Source organism: Xenia sp. Carnegie-2017, unplaced genomic scaffold (genome assembly GCF_021976095.1).
Source record: "Xenia sp. Carnegie-2017 unplaced genomic scaffold, XeniaSp_v1 HiC_scaffold_1, whole genome shotgun sequence".
In the NCBI taxonomy this organism is placed as follows: domain Eukaryota; kingdom Metazoa; phylum Cnidaria; class Anthozoa; order Malacalcyonacea; family Xeniidae; genus Xenia; species Xenia sp. Carnegie-2017.
This window is the reverse complement of record NW_025813402.1, coordinates 9035839-9054828: the sequence shown is the minus strand read 5'-3', so window position 1 is coordinate 9054828 and position 18990 is coordinate 9035839. Positions and strand designations below refer to the sequence as shown.

The 18990-nt window shown below is 34.7% G+C and overlaps 1 protein-coding gene and 1 long non-coding RNA gene across 5 annotated transcripts; one reads left to right on the top strand and one right to left on the bottom strand.

Moving 5' to 3' along the window:
• The first annotated feature begins 1472 nt into the window (after positions 1–1472).
• LOC124443588 (NADPH oxidase 5-like) lies at positions 1473–18403 on the top strand. Of its 4 annotated transcripts, none has more exons than XM_046994066.1 (16): positions 1473–1704; positions 4307–4575; positions 5157–5251; positions 5737–5860; positions 9375–9466; positions 9876–9990; positions 10612–10762; positions 11197–11407; positions 12413–12810; positions 13293–13450; positions 14085–14276; positions 14921–15207; positions 16309–16588; positions 16965–17174; positions 17268–17540; positions 17854–18403. In XM_046994066.1, the coding sequence occupies exons 2-16, from the start codon at positions 4345–4347 to the stop codon at positions 17983–17985; spliced, it is 2949 nt and encodes a 982-aa protein (XP_046850022.1). In that variant the 5' UTR covers positions 1473–1704; positions 4307–4344; the 3' UTR covers positions 17986–18403. The 4 variants fall into 4 exon arrangements, with proteins under 4 accessions (XP_046850022.1, XP_046850037.1, XP_046850029.1 ...); XM_046994081.1 differs by having other exon boundaries at positions 1488–1719; XM_046994073.1 differs by lacking the exon at positions 1473–1704 and adding an exon at positions 2810–2894.
• Positions 3207–6265, bottom strand: LOC124443632. Its single transcript, XR_006947696.1, has 2 exons — positions 6116–6265; positions 3207–3509 (listed from the first exon to the last, which is right to left on the bottom strand). It is a non-coding gene; the product is annotated as an uncharacterized LOC124443632 (long non-coding RNA).
• Positions 18404–18990: the final 587 nt, after the last annotated feature.

The following is an 18990-nucleotide window of genomic DNA, read 5'->3' as shown; positions in this document are numbered from 1 at the left end:
TAATATATGACAAACATTTTACAATTTATCATACGGTACGGTGGCTCACAAGGGCCACCACACAAAATAAAAATATTAATACACAAAATAAAATACACACACAAAATACATTATACACACACAAAATAAATACACACACAAAATAAAATACACACACAAAATAAAATACACACAAAATAAAATACACACAAATATGATTGCGGGCGCTTGGATTGTCGGACTATCATATTATCAGTTTATAATTGTTGTAAATTGTCATGTTATGTTGTGTAGTGTGTGAATATACCGTATGATAAATTGTAAAATGTTTGTCATATATTACTAGACAAATAGGAAAATACGTATATAGTTATTAAACTGTGGAAATCAGTAGAAATCCTGTACGTAATGCCACATTGGGTAGAAAAAGTGCTCCTAAGTATTTTGAATTTACGTACAGGATTTCCACTGAAACCACAGTTTAATAACTATATACGTATTTTCCTATTTGTCTAGTAATATATGACAAACATTTTACAATTTATCATACGGTATATTCACACACTACACAACATAACATGACAATTTACAACAATTACAAACTGATAATATGATAGTCCGACAATCCGACACTGCAAGCGCCCGCAATCATATTTTGTGTGTGTATTTTTATTTTGTGTGTGTATTTTTATTTTGTGTGTGTATTTTTATTTTTTGTGTGTATAATGTATTTTGTGTGTGTATTTTTATTTTGTGTGTGTATTAATATTTTTATTTTGTGTGGTGGCCCTTGTGAGCCACCGTACAAGATTTCTATGAGAGGAACTGTAAAACTCGCGGGTTTTCAGAAACCCAGACACTCGTGGCTTTTCAGGACCTCAAGAATACTGTATTTCATGGTGGACTTTCATTATCATGGACTTCTTAAATCATCATTCGACATGAATTACGTGGCAAATATTGTCATGTTGGCTAGGAAACGATGACGATGAACTCGCCTCAATGAGGCTTTGAAAGCAGGCAACGATGTAGAGAAAAATTCCATCTCAATTTTCATTCAAGACGATGAAAAAGTTTCATTATAGTATGAAATCATCTGTGAAAGCATTTTACACGACGATATCACGGGAGATTTATGCGTGTAGACTTGAACAACTTTTGCGATCACGAAATAAAAATAAATAAACACGTAGGAAGTAAAAACTATTCTTTATGCTTTTCCTTCCTATTAATAAACACGAGTATTTATCTTCACCACACGAAATGATAATTGTCATGTGTATTTAAAAGACGATGCAACTCATTTGTTCTTTTTACAATTATCTTATATTAGATGATATACAAATGTGTCTTCTCATTTTTTTCACATCTTGAAATATGATGCTGTATGACAAAACACATTTCCATTTAAATATACTTACCGAATACTTTTGTGTGTCATGTGAACCATTCGTAGCCACCTCCAAGTGGGCGTATTCACGTGAATGGTGCATGGTTTTAGCTCTTTAAAAAGTGTACACAAAAGAACGCACAGCTTTTTAACGCATTTATTTGCAGAAGGATCATGCCAGCGTGATTTTGACATTACGTGTCGGCATTTAATTCAAAAATACACAATCATTGATGGTCAGAAATTGAAAGTTTGGAGAATTAATACGTTTAAACACGCAGACAGAATTATCGTCCTATCGTGAATATTCTTTATTGCAAAGTCGAATTTTTAAGGTAAGAATTATCAAGGTATGACCTTTACGAGGAGAATGTAATGTTTGTTTCCTCTTTTCTTTCGACAATTGTGATTAAATTAGGATTACATGATCACACGATGTTTATGTTGGTCTTGTGAGACAAGGCTTCAAACTCGAAAGCGTACGGTGCTACATAAGATTCTCCAAAATTGCATAAATTTTGGGCAGTTAATTGAATAAAAAAGTAACTGTAACTATGATTTGGACTTAACGAAATTTTTTTATCGACTTCTGAACTACATCCATTCATTAGGAAAAAAACTTTTGCGCTGACGATAATACTTTTTAAAATGGATACTGTCCACAGAAACGATGCACATAACTCGCATGCACGTCATTTTTTTTCACTGTTTGAACTTAAATGAACTTAATCAAGTTGATACTGCTTGGAAACAACATATGCTAAGGTTTATCTGTTGACCGTCAATATTTTATAAAGGATTTGGCTGTTCTATGTAATGACATTTGTGAAATATTAGCACAATAAACGTTACTAAACTGTGCGAGTTATATTGTGTTTGTAGCGACCGTGCATGGAGACTTGTAATTAGACGCGTACATTTCTCGATCGCATTCGAAAATCATCAACAGAACAACGCAATTTCATCAGTAGCAAAAATTTTTAGTCATCAAATGCTGTTCGAACAAAGACGAATAAGAATAGTGAGGGTGGTTTTGTTATGAACAATAAAATTCTCCGCGCGTTATGAAAAAAAGTTATGTAACTTGCAAAAAGAAATGTCGTCAAAAAGGATAATTGCTTCATGGGAGGCCAAAAAGTTGGGATTCTTCACAGTCAATCTTGCGATAAGTCACACGATTGCATGATTATAACTCGAGGTTCAGATCTTTTTCGTTGCCTTGTATTAGCCCAACACAATGAATGAAAAAACACGAAAGGTTAAGTATAGCGCTTGTCAGCTCATCAAAAAGTTTTCCTTTCCGTCGTTTGGTTATGCGAAAGTTAAAATCGTATCTTCATGAGTGGGCGCGATTTCCTTTTTTCTTGCACAATATGTAAAACGCGCCGCATTGGAAAGACGTTCAAAGACTTTTTCTTCATCACACCTGTTATCTATTTTATTGAACCTACCAAGAGCGAAGACGCGTAACATCAATATTAGGTTCAAGGCATTTATAGCTAATTGAGATTTTTCGCGTTCTCAGGTGAAGACTTGATTGATCCTCTGTTTTCAAAACTATAGTTTGTATATAGGCTGGTACTTTTATATGTTGTTGCTTGTATTTGAAGAGCTGATGTATAATAAATTTTTTTACATGCCCATTTTGTATACGGAAACCATCCTCCGCAGTTGAACTTCAGATGAAATATTTCTCTGTTGTATAAGATTGGGCACAAGTCAACTCTCCACTGTATATTGCAGACTGGAACCGGAATTGTTCGATGCTCTAAAACGCCATCAGATAAGGGTTTTCGACACCCGGATTGACTATTAGCAACAATTAAGAAATACTTTGTTTTTGCTGGAAATTTAAAAAATCTCTATTTTCGTAATTTCAAATCATCCCCTTTTGTAAAGTGTCTATTCTCCTACGGAATTTTCACACGACTGTCTAAGTTTTACAATTAGCAATTAATTGCATTCTTATATATAGTCATAGGATTTAATTGTTTTATTTACCATTTACTGCACAGCAATATATTTGAGATGCCATATGCATTTTCTCGAAACTGGATTCCAGCTCTTTTCCATATCTTTCTCCACAATCCACCATTTGGGTTTTTAAGCTTGTTTCATGATCACTTTCCTTTGAATAAGCCTACAAGGGGATAGTAACGAAATAGCTCTTAGACATAATGCTCAAATAAATTCTACCTACCCTTACAGAAATTTCACATAGCCGGCTGAACTGTTTTAATCTTCGTTTCCCGAAATACAGTCAGCGAATGACCACTAACGCCATAAAATCAATTATCTATCCTTGATCACGCGAACTGCTTAATTAAAGAAATATACTTTGCACGGATATCATTATACTGGTTTGAATATCCCGTGCTTTTGTGCAAGACAAGTTGTCAATGCATGGCAAATGTATTTCATAAATCAGCTGTTCGCTAACCAAAAAACTATTTTTAATCGCGCCTCATCTATAGCTATATTTACGCAAGCATAGCTACATACTTGATGAAGAGAACTGCATGTGGTGAAAAATATTTTCATAACGTAAAAAATAAAATAGTTTCTCGAACAAACCATCAGGATTTCGGCATTGAATTCTTTTGTTTTACGAGTCACGTATCATAAACGATTGACTATAAATAAAACACACATCAGAAACACTCCTCTTTAGAGTAGTCTCCAGTTAAACGTCTAGAAAACACGTATACATTAGGAAGATTTTCCTAAAATGATAAAGACGGTTTTTAGTCTTTTGCCTAGCCAGTCTAGGTCATGTTGCCCGGCGGAAATCGGAGATTTTTCTGACTGTATTTACCTGTCTTTAACACAATATAAACCCCCCCACAATCGGTGTTCATTCAACCTTTATCCATATTCGTTGAATATCTCTGAATTGTGCAATTTTATAGTTACCATCTGATTATGCTATATATATAGGATTCGATTCATCGACGGAGCTGAAATCCTTAAAAGACATGTCATACATTAACACTGCAATTGAAAGCTCGATGGATGATGTATCGGGGATCGGCATCCATGATCCTGTAGAAGGGAATGATGATCACGTAGGTGAACAAAGTCCAAAAAAAGCCGATATTTCAAAGAGATCTACACATTCTGTTTGGTTTGAAAAAATCTTTGGTCCTTTGGGAAAATATGGAAAATTGAAAAAAGACCAATTTGTCGCGGGTGCAAAGAAAGTTGAGGTAAAATATGTGTGAATGATTTTTTATGAGTTAGACGTTTCCATGTGATTGTAAAGCAGTTTGTGATCTTTAATGTACACTTTATTAGATATAGTTTTAAACAAACACTGTTAATTGAATTATCCTTGTGTACATACTTTTAGCTTTTCATAACCACATATTATATTTCATAACCATATATCTTGCATGCGAAGCGATGTTTTTTGATTTCCTGCAATTGACCGTCGTCCAAAAGTGATATTTTTTCGCAATGTGTTTATTTACGAAGTATAAATTAAAATTTTTAAAGTTGATTTAAAAGCCATGTAAATTGTTCAACAAGAAAGCGAAGTGTATTCAGACGATAGTTATCATAGCGAGGGTGAATTTTACTTTCCAGTGAATTTTGTAAAACACAACGCAAAATCGGCCTTATATATATATATTTCATAATATTTTTGTTGGTACAGCTAACATTTGAAAACGTTGCTTTTTTTCTGAGATCTCATAAACCAGTATTTAAATAGTAACTTATGGTCGAAGTTTTCGGTATCCACCCTGTGCCAAAGAATTAAAACACTAACATATATTGGATTGTCTAGGGTTTCGCCGAAAATTTATTTGCGATCTTTGACTTTGATGAAAATGGCAGAGTGAGTCTTCAGGAACTCGGCGGTGGTTTACTTCTTCTATGGCAGTAAGTAGATATTTTGTAATTGAAACGTAGCTAATCAATAACTCGATGAAGTTAAAATACATTGACTGTCAGAGAAAGTATGCGTTCTTTCGCTTTGTAGACCGTATGTATATATATATATACTTAAAATAATAACTAAACACACACGAAGTTCTCGAAATATAATCAAGGCCAGTTTCCACATTTGTCTATCATTTTTATATGTTTTAAGTTTAAATCGAGATTTTATTATTTACGTATTTATGCAAATGTGCATAGACGTGACGTGCGTTTTACAATAAATAAACACTAAAGGAAATTCTGCAAAAGTTTCAACCAAGTACCGAGTTGATCTTTATCGAAAGGTGATACTTTTGATGAGGTTTCATTGCACTGCCTTGAATTATATATAACAACCCTTTACTCCACTACTGCATTGCCTGAACAGTGACAAGCAAATAAATTCATCCTGATTATCAACTCATTTGTGTCACCCTTTTGGACAGACGCCATGGAAAGAAAAAGAACAATAAAATATGCCAGTGGTTCACGGATTATTTTGAAAAAATATGTGGCGCAGATGCAGATATTGAACTGTCGGATTTCAAGGCAGCTCTTGACGACACAACGGTAAGGCTACCTCATATTTTTATCAAAAATGTGAACATTAGTATTTATATAATAACCAGGGGCCGGTTGTATAAAGCTCTTAACTACTTTTTAACTACACTTTTTGCAGTTAAAAAGTAGTTAAATTTAACCACGCGGTTAAGTCGGTTGTATAAAAAAGTAGTTAGCGCTAAATGCAGTTAAAAGGTAGTTAAAGTTAACTATGCTATGGAGCATAGTTAACTTTTCAAAACACAGTTAAATATGGCGGCTTACCTTCTCAAAGACAATTATGGGTAGATGTTGTTGATCAACAACGTTTTACCTTGAGTTTTTAATCACATATGTATCTTCCATGGCAAAGGCTTTTAGAATAAGAGCTTTATGGACAATGTACTACATTCGTCAGTGCTGTAAAACATCCCAAGTTTTTGTTGACGAAAACAGCCAACAATTTATCCACGTAACAAATCCTTTTACACAAGAGCAATTGCATTTTGTATTATCTTTCTTGCGTCCGGTAGCTCTTTGCAACTCATAAGCGAGACTCTCAATTGAGATAGAGCCACTTCTTTAAGATTAGTGCACATAACTCGCTGACATTGTCTTACAAATACGTACAATTCGTTCAATGACAAGAAAAACAAAGAATGTTATTCGAGCAATGAATCCTATAGCCTTGGATGTATCAAATATTCAAATCGCGGGTTTTTCCCTATGCATTTTGCTTGATTGAATATCATATGCATCATATAAACTCTTTGCTCTATGGAAAATAAGCTAGATTATGTTAAAACAAATAGGTACTACAGTATAAATGTTGTGCTAAATATACCAATGATAATACATATGACCTTTACAACAGTTTTAATTCATGACTACTCTTTTGTGTATCAGCTGCATGAGATACAATGATTTTAGTTCCTTAAATACATAAAACATTTCATCAGCATGCATGGTGAAGGTCCATGTTGCTTGATATATGCACATTATCCATTGCATATTGTTTATTACACAAGAGGAAAATATACATGACAGTCAATTAGTGTGTTTTATTGATATTTCATCAAGTATTTCCTATGTAAAAATTTTTATTTTCAATGTACATACAATCTTGCCTGCCAATAAAGATCTAGCTACTGTTTGATGACTTAAAAGTAGAAAAATGAATAAAACTCCCAAGTTTTAGAGAAAGATAGGCTAATAAATCACAAAGGCATAAATAAAAGTTTCATAGCTAAGGCTCATTAACAAATATACCCAATAGTTTTATAACTCAGTTTTGCAAGGCAAAATTAAGAACAAAAAGGTTTTGTGTATAGCTGTGAATATAACATGTCACAAGCAGAGAAGACAGTTGCTGGATTACATGGCTACTAACTATGATGACTCAAGGAAATGTTTTCTAATAATAATTATTCCTGTGAATTAAGTTCAATACAATGCACAAATAGACTTTATAAGCTATTCCGACAAAAATATTTTTGAGAATAGATTTTAAATTAAATAAGTTAAGAGGAAATATTCTATGTACCTGGGGACACTCAAAATCTATAATAAACAAAATGGCATGAGTTTAACAGGATAGAAATGACAATGAAGACAAAATGAATACAATATTTATTCTATATCCCTATGTTACATTTTAATGACAGAGGAAAGATATGTCATAACAGTCATGAGATTACATTGTAACTATGATGACCTTTAAGAAATGTTTGCTAACAAGTCTATCAATAAAAAGTCTATGGCTGTCTTCTTTTGCTCATACAGTCATACCTGTGGCTAAATGTCTTGTCATAAAACAATGATTAATTTTTTTGGTTAACAACATTTCTTTCAATGATTAGCCAAACAATATCTTTCTTTTATACACTATTTCTGATAGAGTCAATGGCTTTTAAAGCTATTCAAATACTTACCAAGATGCAAAAAGTAGGAAATAAATAGAACTCCCAAGCTTTAGACAAAAATAGGCTAATAAATCACAAAGGCATGAATAAAAGTTCCATAGCTAAGGCTCATTAACAAATATACCCAATAGTTTTATAACTCAGTTTTTGAAAGGTAGAATTAAAACAAATAAGTATTTTGTGTATAGCTGTGAATATAACATGTCACAAGCCGATAAAAGACAGTTGCTGGATTACATGGCTACTAACTATGACAACTCAAAGAAATGTTTTCTAATAATAAAAAGTCCATCACTGTCATCTTTTACAAATATGTGTGACTTATGTCTGTACAAACACATTTCTTTCAAGCATTTTACTCAGCTGTTATAAAGAGAAACGAAACGACCCTTTTCCTTTGTTACCCTCAATCTCTCAGTTTTAAATTCTGTAAAAGCGAGGCCATTCAATTATTTAAATCTTTGCACATAGAACACAATATGAATCAATTTGAGAAGAGTTCATTGTTTCGTTTGCCCAAGTCCGTTATATATAATTGGTACATGAAAGAAAGCAGTCCTTGCCGAGACTCATATCATTCGTCAACATCGCACTGTACTACAGAGAAGATAAGGGTCGATTTTCTTGAGAAAAGTCCAAAGTATATGCTGCAATTTAATCCGGTTACCATGTCATCGTGAATCTTTTATTAAATTTTCTTTTCGCTTTATCAACATCCGTAAAAACGACAATAGTTTGCCATATTTTAAGATTTTTACATAAGCCAAGAGATTTTTCATGATTTTAAAGTCATTTTATAGTTCACTTGCCCGCCATTACAAAGGATAAATTGATTAAACTTTATGTCATTTTATGTAAACAACACTCCACGTAATTTCCACGCAAGTTAACTACGCAGTTACTTAACTATCCGACTAACTACGTTTTGTGCAACGCAGTTAAGTCGAGCAGTTAAGTTACTACAGTTAAGGAGTTAACTACGGTAGTTAGCGTTAACTATAGTTAAAGTTAACTACGTTTTTATACAACCGGCCCCAGAAGAATTTGAGCAATTTCGTTCGCTGAGAGCTATGATCTATAAGATGACTGGCGCACTGAATGACGTCACAGAAAATTTCTTGTTTTTAAATGAGAAACGAGCGGCGAATTTATTTGAATATTTACCTAAATTTATCCCTGAATGGGCAAATAGAGAAGTGATGAACGCCTAGTTTAAGCAGTGGACATATTTGAGGAAAAAGAAAAGAAAAAACCTTGTGGCTAGCGGCTATAAATACACGGCCATATCACAATTATCAAAGTTGGGTATTCCTGAAACAGATTTTGGTTACAATTTTGTGTTTTGCTGCACGCTAAATTGATCCCTAAAAATCTAATATGTCGTGCATAGCCTGTATTCAGTATGATTGAGGTTAGGGTTAGGGTTAGAATTAGAGATCAATTTCAGGGCGTATTTATAGAACACGAAATTATTATCCACTTTTTTGCGCTTGTCTATCTTGAGTATATGTCTATCTACTATGTCCCTCTCTTGAAAGTGAAAGTCTATCAATAGAATAAACTAAAATGATGGTACACAACAGAATTATGAAACAACACATTCTCGATTCTTTATTGTGCAGTTCTCGCAAAAGCTGTTTGAATTATTGGATAGTGACCAAGATGGTGAAATCGACCTCAAAGACTTATTGAGTGGTTTGGATCGGCTAGAATGGTGATTAATTTTACCTAATTAGTTACTGTCTGGTACTGTCTATATACTTACCTTTGATGTAATCAACTTTGACATGTTGCCCTTGTTAACATATAATTGCAACTGCATGTGGAAATGAATTAATCTGTCCCCTTTTTTATTGCTATTGCGCTATTTGGAGTGAGAGCACAACTCATCAAGATTCGATACAATAGAGACATTCCTTTTGTACAAAATCCTCTTCATAGATTTGATAGAAAAGTATGACTGCTTAACAGATTGCGAGAGGAATGGAATTGAGTTCAAGCAAAAATCGAGTGGGTTCGGTTTCAACCTGCTTCATTTTAATGAGAAAACTGCATTTTGTACGATTAGTATGTCTTGTGTATACCACCATTCTAAATAACTGATGACAACGTTTTTTAAACAGCGCCTCAACCGATTCAAAGTGGTATCAGTGGATTGAGGAACAATTCAACGTTTCTATAGCACACGACCGCAAAATTGATTTTGAGCAATTTAGGAAGGCTTTGCATTTAGGAAAGGTACCTATATTTTGATGCTATTATATATCACGTTTCGAATTTCATGCTTTTCTGCAATCTGATTGGCTTTTCAGGCAATGTGGATTATGACTTAAATACAGACAACGTGATTTCCTCTGGAGCAAATCCTTATATAAGTTCGTAAGCCCTTTTTCATTGGCTTATATATATATGTGTGTAGGCAGACTAAGCAAATTTCACATTATTCATCCACCGCCTCAAAAGGAAAATCGCTTTGTTTTAAATAAAGGAAATTTGTCCCAAATTACTTTATACGAGCTGCTTTTCAGCTATGTTAAATCTTCATGACAACCGAAGGTGTAGTCTGCTAACGACTCTCTTCCGTATGATACTTTTGTAAGTGCATTCAACATGAATCAGTTTGTTTCTTTGTATTTTTTAAAGCAGAACCATTCTTTACAAAATGCCAGCTCCCACGTATTTGTTAGATGAAAATTCAGTGCAGTGCTTTTGCATTTGCAAAGATACTTTGTATATGAATACATTTTACATATGACGTCATTTTGTTTAGCGATGAATATGAGAAGAATAAACTCGCTTTTTCTCCATTCTCAATGATAAGTTATGTTTGACAACTTAGCGTCTGTGTAATCATTTCAGACATTTTTCGCCGAACGGTTTTTCACATTGTTTGACGATAATGGCGATGGAAAGATCGACATGACAGAACTTGTTGCAGGATTAGAACTGTTGACCAAAGGAAGCCAGATGGACAAGTTAACATTTTTATTCAGGGTCTATGATCTCGATGGTAATTTATCTGTGCATTTTTGCTATGAAAAGTGTGATAATGAAAATTTACATTATGCAAAGAAAGATGAGACGTGCTTACTGTCTGCGAAAGGATTCTAAAGATCATGCACTATTCGCTTATTCACTGTATGATTTTCATTGCAATAAGGCACAATAACATGTTATTTTTTGACGCAACATAAGGGCAGCAGTTGAAATGAAAATTCCTCGTTTGAAATAAAATGCTTCATAAATGCTTCCAAGTCAATTGTTGAAGTTTTGCTGAACCACGATATATGAAAACAGTTTGGAAATTTTTAATTGCATTACGCTGTATTGTATGCAAAAATACACACGATCTTTTCATGCAAAAATATTTTTTCATGATGCATAAATAGCTAAATATTGCTGTTCTAGGTATTCATTCTAACTTCGACATTGTATACTAATAAGGTAACGGTTACTTAAGCCAGAGTGAAGTAAGAACGGTGATACTCTCATGCGTGGAAGAAAGCAAACTAAAGCTTGATGATCAACAAATTGATGAGCTGCTGGAGGTCCTCTTTGAAGGAATGGATACAGACAATAGTGGAGAAATCGGTTTGGACGAGTTTAAAACTTTTCTTGCCAATTATCCTGACATCGCAGAAAACTTATCGATAAGGTATGAGGTGGCGAAATGCCTTAAAACGTTAATTTGTTTGAATAAGTAACTGAATTCCGGCTTATCTTTTCTCTGCTAATTTTTGCCTCGTTGATTGTTGTTTCTTTGGCATTTTATAAAAATCAAGCATGCGTTACGTTTCAAAGCATTCACAAAAATTTTCACGTCTTTGAAAAAAACTTATACGGTGCATGGTTTGAACCCGGGAGTATCGTAACATGTTTGTAGATGAAGATCGTCCAGGTTAGTATAGTCCTGAGAAGGACTGTTGGTATTGATGTAGACTGACGTTTCGACAACCTTAGCGGTAGTCATCTTCAGAGTCAGTGAGGAATAAACGTCAGGTTAGCCGTATTTGTTATTTGGTTCTTACGTCGTCGTATTGTGTGTACAGGAAAGAGGTGGGTGTGTGGGTTTCAATTGTGTATTGTTATGGTGGATTAGTCTAAAGTAATGTTGTTAGTTGCTTGTTTGTTTGTATTTTGAATGAGAAAAAACTTATTGCGCTTAAATTCAATTAAAATACTTGTCCTCGCACGTCGCAACTGACAATATAAATAAAAAGGTTTTTTAATAGACATGTGGTGAATTTTCTGTTAAAAACTTGCCGTGATCCCATGATTATGGTTCGAGCCAACTGCGCGAAGCCACGGGATGAAAATTCGTTTTCAGTATATATTCGAAAAGAAATAAGATTCCATCAAAAGGTTAATTTTAAGATAAAAATGTTTGATATCGTCAAAAATATATAATAGTCATTTTAGCTTGAAATTCTCTATTAAACAGCACTACAACTGAGCTTTGTGTGCAATTTGGCGGCGTATACCTGTAATATATCTACACTTAATGCATGATTTCAGGGAAAAAGTGACTTTTTCACCACAGTGTAAATTTTCATGCACTGAGAGCTGAGACAACACGTCAAGGGAAACAACACTAAATGTTTTGTTAGAGCAAAAAAATTGAATCCAAAACAAACAATTCACATCTATCCTCCCCCCATAGCGGTGGTCATTTGCTAAAGCCTCCTGCTGCTCAGAAGAAAAAGATGTCCAGTTACATGCCGAAGCGCTTGAAATGGAAATACATCAAGAAAAATCCAGTGAAGGTGTTTTTCGTTTCCTTGTATGCTCTTATAAACATTGGGTTATGTATTTGGATTGGTGTGAAGAGACGTAACGAAGGTGTCTGGGTGATTTTGGCACGTGTCAACGGCATGTGCCTAAATTTCAACTCAACTTTAATACTCGTGCTAATGATGAAAGGTTTACTCACTTGGCTGCGATCTACAAGATATGGAAAATTCTTTCCAATTGATCAGCATATCATTTTTCATAAATCCGTTGCCATCATTATAACGGTCATGTCAATTCTGCATTTTTTCGGCCACCTTGGTCGTTACAGTAAGTAAAAATCTGCTTTTCTATTGATTACTTGTCACCAGGCTAGGACGATTTTCAAGCAAAGAAATTACTATCAATGCCGAATTAGTTACCAACTGTCAAAAAAAGTTATTTTCAACCATCAAGAAATTTTAGTATAAAAGTTCAGTCTGAGTTGAATTGATACATCAATCTCGTTCAGTTTTGCTATCTTCAGGTGGACACACGCCTGAATTCTAAAAGCTCACTCACACTCACTCTCACTTAGTGCGACACAGAAATTGAATTCCCATGCACGAATCAATGACAAACTCATTTCCGTTCACCAATAGCAAGATTTTTTCTAAAACACTATCAAATCAAGCGATCAGTTAAGTGAAAATACCGTCTTCCAATAATTATACGGTTATATTTAAAGCCTCGTAATGTTCTGTATATCATCCCTTGAAACTATACCATTCGTACAATATTTGCTCATCAGAAAAAATTTACAATCATTCTAGTCGACACTGGTAAAAACGTAGCAGAGCACATGTTTACCGTAAATAAGGAAGGCTGGGTTGACGGATCTGCCGGCTTGACTGGAGTGCTGCTGTTGCTGATTCTCTTTGCAATGTTTGTGCTGTCTCAACCGTTCGTAAGAAAAAGAGGATTTTTTGAAGTAGGTTGTAGGGTCAGTGGCAAGACCAGTCTGATTATTTAGTCCGGCTGCGTAAATTCCTATGTTTTTTCTTGCTGTGAAAACAATAGATTTCTAAAAAAATGAACAACGATGATGATCTCAAATTTACATAGCAGGACTCAAAATACACGCTACTGCATGTATCCATTCCGTCTTTTATAAATAACTACCCATGCATTAGTTTGAAACTCAGGAATATTCTCTAGATGCGTTAGCTGTGGTGTCCAGGGCACGAAAGATGTTTACCCTTCACTTTGGTTTGGTTGCTAAGTAAAAAAGCTTTAACCATTCTTTGATAACTCCAACTCATCTTGTTTGACCTTGTATGACGATGACTTTCTGATAGTTTGTCGAATGTATACACTGTAAAGCCACGATTCCTGACATTCTTTTGAGTTTTTTTTGCGTTAGATCAGTAGGATTGACTAGAAACGTGCGTAGCTTTACTACTGACCCATGAACTAAGAAACGGTCACAAACTTAACATCATACAAGCTCAAACACGAGGAGTTGTATTTTTGAAATAAGCAATTTTTATCACGCTAGCTTGATATTCAGTTTTAACGGAAACTGCCGATGCCCTTTGCTGAATGTTAAACTCGTTGTCTTTTAGCTGTTTTACTTCACGCATCACATGTACGTGTTTTGGTGGATTCTGCTTATACTTCATGCGCCCGACTTTTGGAAATGGTTCATAGCTCCGGGTGTGCTTTATCTGGCTGAAAGAGTCTTGCGTCTGAGGGTTGTGAACAGAGCGCGTTACGGCAAGACCATCATAGAAGAAGGAATAACATTACCTTCAAAGGTGTGCACAAACGACAGATAAGAGCTCAAAACAACTCTAAACACGTTAAGTCTATTTTCCCTTAGACTTGCGGTATTTTTTACTCGTTTTGATCATTGATGAAAGTAGAAGTATTGAAGAAAAATTTGAAGCGGAACCACAAAGATTTTGAAATGGAATGATGCACATTTTGTGCAATATTATTGAGTGGGAAAATACAATTTCATTGATCTTGTAAATTCAAAGTTCCGAGACTGAACTGAAAAGGTTGAGAGGGATTGCTGCCTCTGATATCTTAGCTTTATTAATTTACTCATCAACACATGTCTTACCAAATAAATTTCACACTTATTAAAAATTGCACCTATACATCTCAAGAGCAAGCGAAGTCTTTCATCACAAATATAGTCGAAATTTATTCTACAAATACACACTCTCGTTTACCTCTAGACTTTCTCACAATAGGCCCTGTAGAGATGCATTGCATTAACCAAATAAAAAATGCTGAGACTTCGCATTTCAAATATATAGATATTTTGAAAGATAATTAAATGTTTCGTACCTTGGTAAACTTCTCTGCATGCTTTGAAATATTTGCACTTCAGTCAGAACAATTCAACTATGCATTATTAATGTAAAGTAATTTCCTCCGTTTTTAAACTTAGGTAACTCATTTAGTAATACGAAGGCCACCGAATTTCAATTACAAGCCGGGTGATTATGTCATCGTAAACATACCAGCGATTGCAAAATACGAGTGGCATCCATTCACGATCAGTAGCTCACCTGACATGGCTGGTTTTATTTGGCTGCACGTTCGCGGGGTCGGCACATGGACAAAGAAATTGTACGAACACTACGAAAACATAGAGAAGGAGGAGTGTAAACAAAAGTCGGTAAAACGGGGAACAATAAGGAAAAGAAAGGCTGCCAGTATCAAAGATAAGGAGAGGTATGAACCACGAACAGACTGTTTTGACATCATGCACATCGAATTAATGGACATATGAATCGAAAATTTTACTATTTTGATCATATTTTCCTTAAACATGCAGAACTTTCAAAATGCAGGTATTTTCCAAGATAATTTTTATGTCTTTTCATTCTCAAGATATTGAAGTTTTTGTAATGTCCGACTTTATACAGCTTTTGAGGTTATTTTGCATAATGAATTGTTGCAATGTACCAACATCCTTCAGTTCCAAGGCAACTGTTGGTTAAAATGACTGGGCATTTCTTTATACCATGAATTCTTGAAAAAACACATCATCAAATATACCTCTCAGTATTATATAAACTACAATACGTTGAGAATGAAAAGTGACATGAATAAACTGTTGGAAGATACAGGGTCTTTTTTTAGTTATGTTCAATGAAAATATAATGTAAACAGCACAATTTTCGCTTCATATCCCCATTATAGATTTTGAATGTAGTGACAGCTTACAAACACGATGAACGCGAAACACAATCGAAAATGATTGCGCTGACAAGAACAATATTGTGAGCCTACTGGATGGGCTCAAGAACGAAAAGCATGGCAATATACGAGAAAACTTGTAACACATTGTGATATAAATGGCAATATACAAGACCCTAAACATTTGTAACTTTTTTAAGCAAAATTGGAAAACAAAGACCAACTGTTTTGCCGTGTGTAATCATGAATCAGTTCAACACAGCAGTTTCAACACAATTAGCTAAATTATGAGCACCCATTCTCACTCCCAGTACATTAATGAGTAAATGTATTCACCTATAGCGTTATTGTATACTCGTGAGATCATGCAGTGACGTAGCCAGATGGCTAATGCATTTCTGAAAAGCAAACTTTCAGTGATCACTCACTGCAAAGACAAAAAAATTTCTAAAGAAAATAATAATGAATACACTAATACAAGCTCTAAAATTTACATGACAGTAGTTGAGCTTGCAGACCGGCTACGCAACTGGATGCCTCACGCTGTTATTATTCCACATACTTAAAGATTGAAGAGCCACTTCAAATGAGCTAAGCTATATCATGATTCGAAAGCACGTTTTTTCTTTTCAGGCGAACGCAACAAACAATTCGAAGTCGTTATGCAACAAGCGTGAAACGTCATCGACTCGAAACGATTGAAGAAGTGAAAGTTGAACAAAGACGAAGTAGCATGCCAAACATGTCATGTGAAGATCTATTGGAAGTCGTTAGTGAATATCCATCAGCTATAGGAGGAGAAGAAATCAATGGCAACTCCATTTATCCTATGAATAATGTAAACACTAGAGGCTTAGTACAAAACGGACAATTACGACGTCGTACTGTTGTAAACGACTCGGAAAAGCTTAAAGTAAGTTGATGATTACGTAGTTATTGTTGTTATCCTCTCTCTCAACTCTAGCTTCCATGCAACCTTTTAATATCGCGAAATTATTGTTACATCTGAATCCTATTTCATTTTCAAAAATAATGCAGATAATCTGATCACTGGTAAAAAGAAAACCTCTCAATTAAAAATAAGTTCAAAGATTGTTCAAAAAAATTGTTTCAAACATTCTAAAAGCTAAAAATAAACCATCACTGAGACTGCAGTTGCAAATCAACGTGGAAGAAGCACAATTTAATCTTAAATATCTTTAGTTTTGCCACCTTTCAAGATGGTGGCTTTATGCACCATGCTTCTTATGTGCTCAATACATAATTTGAATCAAGTAATTTTCATGTAGATCTACGTTGATGGTCCATATGGAGCGCCAGCTACACACTTCACTGAGGCCGAACATGCAGTGCTAATCTCAAGTGGAATCGGCGTGACTCCTTTTGCTTCGATCCTTCAAACAATCATGCTGCGATACAAAAATGCCTCACACTCGTGTCCTAAATGTAACTACTGCTGGGTGGGTGACGTGCCCTATTCCCTACGTAAACTTCGTAAGGTAAATACCACATCTACTAAATATATATTCTGGCATGCACGCATCACATCAAGTTGAGTATAATATGAATAGCACCGTTTCATCTTCTATCAGGTTGATTTCATATGGATCAATCGCGATCAGCACTCTTTTGAATGGTTCTTGAGTTTGCTCAATCAACTTGAACTGGAGCAGTCGGAGAACGAAGGAGCACTCAACGAGCATTTTCTGGACATCCATATTTACATGACATCGGCGTTGCGAAAGGAAGACATGAAAGCGGTTGGTTTACAATTGGCACTTGAGCTTCTCCACTCGAAAAAGGAAAAGGATTTGATCACGGGCTTAAAGACGAAAACAAATCCTGGCAGACCGAAATGGGATAAAGTAAGATCAACTAAAACTTATCATTATCCTTTAGCTAAACACAGCTTTCGTATAAGTTCTCCCCATTGCTGCTAGAGGTTGATTTTCATGTTTTATTTGCCATAAGCAGATCATCAAACTTTTCTGGGGTGTGGTTAGTTGTCGCTTAAAACTTAATACAATTCGTATTTACGTGGGAGTTGAAACTAACACTTTTGTCTTCCATTGTTAAGAATCTATTCATTCTTCCATTTGACCTGACGTGGTTTTCGCCACATTTTTTTTCGAATTTGAAACCATTGTTGAGAAGTGACATGGAGGCAATTTCTTACAGGTATTCCAAGAACTGAAAGAACAGAATCATGGAAAGATCTCTGTATTTTATTGCGGAAATCCAGCATTAGGTACAGTCCTAAAGCAAAATTGTCATCAGTTTGGCTTTGCTTTCAGACAAGAAAACTTTTAGGCATTCATCGTGTAATTAGTATGTGGCAAGCGTGGGGTCGACATTACTTGTAAACGAGACGTTTTATTTAGAAACAACTCAGTTGTGATTCAAAAGTTTACACATCTTGTCTGATGGAAGCATATCATGATACAGAAGAGCGTTCTTAGTTAGAGTCGAACAGCGCAAATAGCTTCTCGAAACCGTTTGCATCATGCAAGTCGTCTTATACACTGTAATATAATTATATTTTTAAAATAGAATAGAAAATTGAACATTTTTGGAAAAATATCAATCGTAAGTTATCTGTCGTTAATCGACTAAAATTGTTATAAACGCAAACCACGTGTTAATTGATTTTGTTCATGTATTAGGTCACATATAAAATCGATAGTATTCATTATTTTTCAAAATGAATGAATATGCCATAATCAACTTAGCTATCGCATATTGCATTGCTTGGAAGGTGGAAAGGAGGAATGTTGGACGGGGCTAATCAGCACATGGGAAATTTAGGGTCTTTAATCAAGACTCAATCGAGTCTGGTGTTTAATTAATAGTCAGTTAATTTTAAATTAACCGTGTAAAAGAATTTCTAAAAATAAGTCTCTGGACCTTGTGTTGTGTTCAAGTGATCATCAATCAAAAAACGCCCAAGGCTTTGAAAATTCATTAACTAGTAGAGTGTGAGGCCTACCTTGTTGAGTTCATGTCATTCTGTAAACGTTATCTCTCCAATTGAACTGGAGCGCATATGGCGTAAATACTTCGCTCACCATTTAAACAATCTGAAATCAGAAGTGCAACACTGATTATTTCCTCAGCTATTTCTTTTCGTCCGTTGTCTCTTGCTTCTCGACAAACTTCATGCAGTGGCGGATCTAGGGTCTAAGCTAAAATAAATTTTACGCAGTATTTTAAATTCCAAATACTTTTATCATGCTGTTGGTTAGAAGTTCCTAAAGAAATTCGTAGGAGAAAAAAACTTTCAATATGATCCGTTCTTAATTATTTTAAAATGGGAAT

Coding starts and splice junctions, on each gene's coding strand:
- LOC124443588 (XM_046994066.1), top strand. CDS start 4,345: ATGTCATACATTAACACTGCAATTGAAAGCTCGATGGATGATGTATCG. Junction 5,252..5,736: donor GGTTTACTTCTTCTATGGCA/GTAAGTAGATAT, acceptor CCTTTTGGACAG/ACGCCATGGAAAGAAAAAGA. Junction 11,408..12,412: donor GCAGAAAACTTATCGATAAG/GTATGAGGTGGC, acceptor CTCCCCCCATAG/CGGTGGTCATTTGCTAAAGC.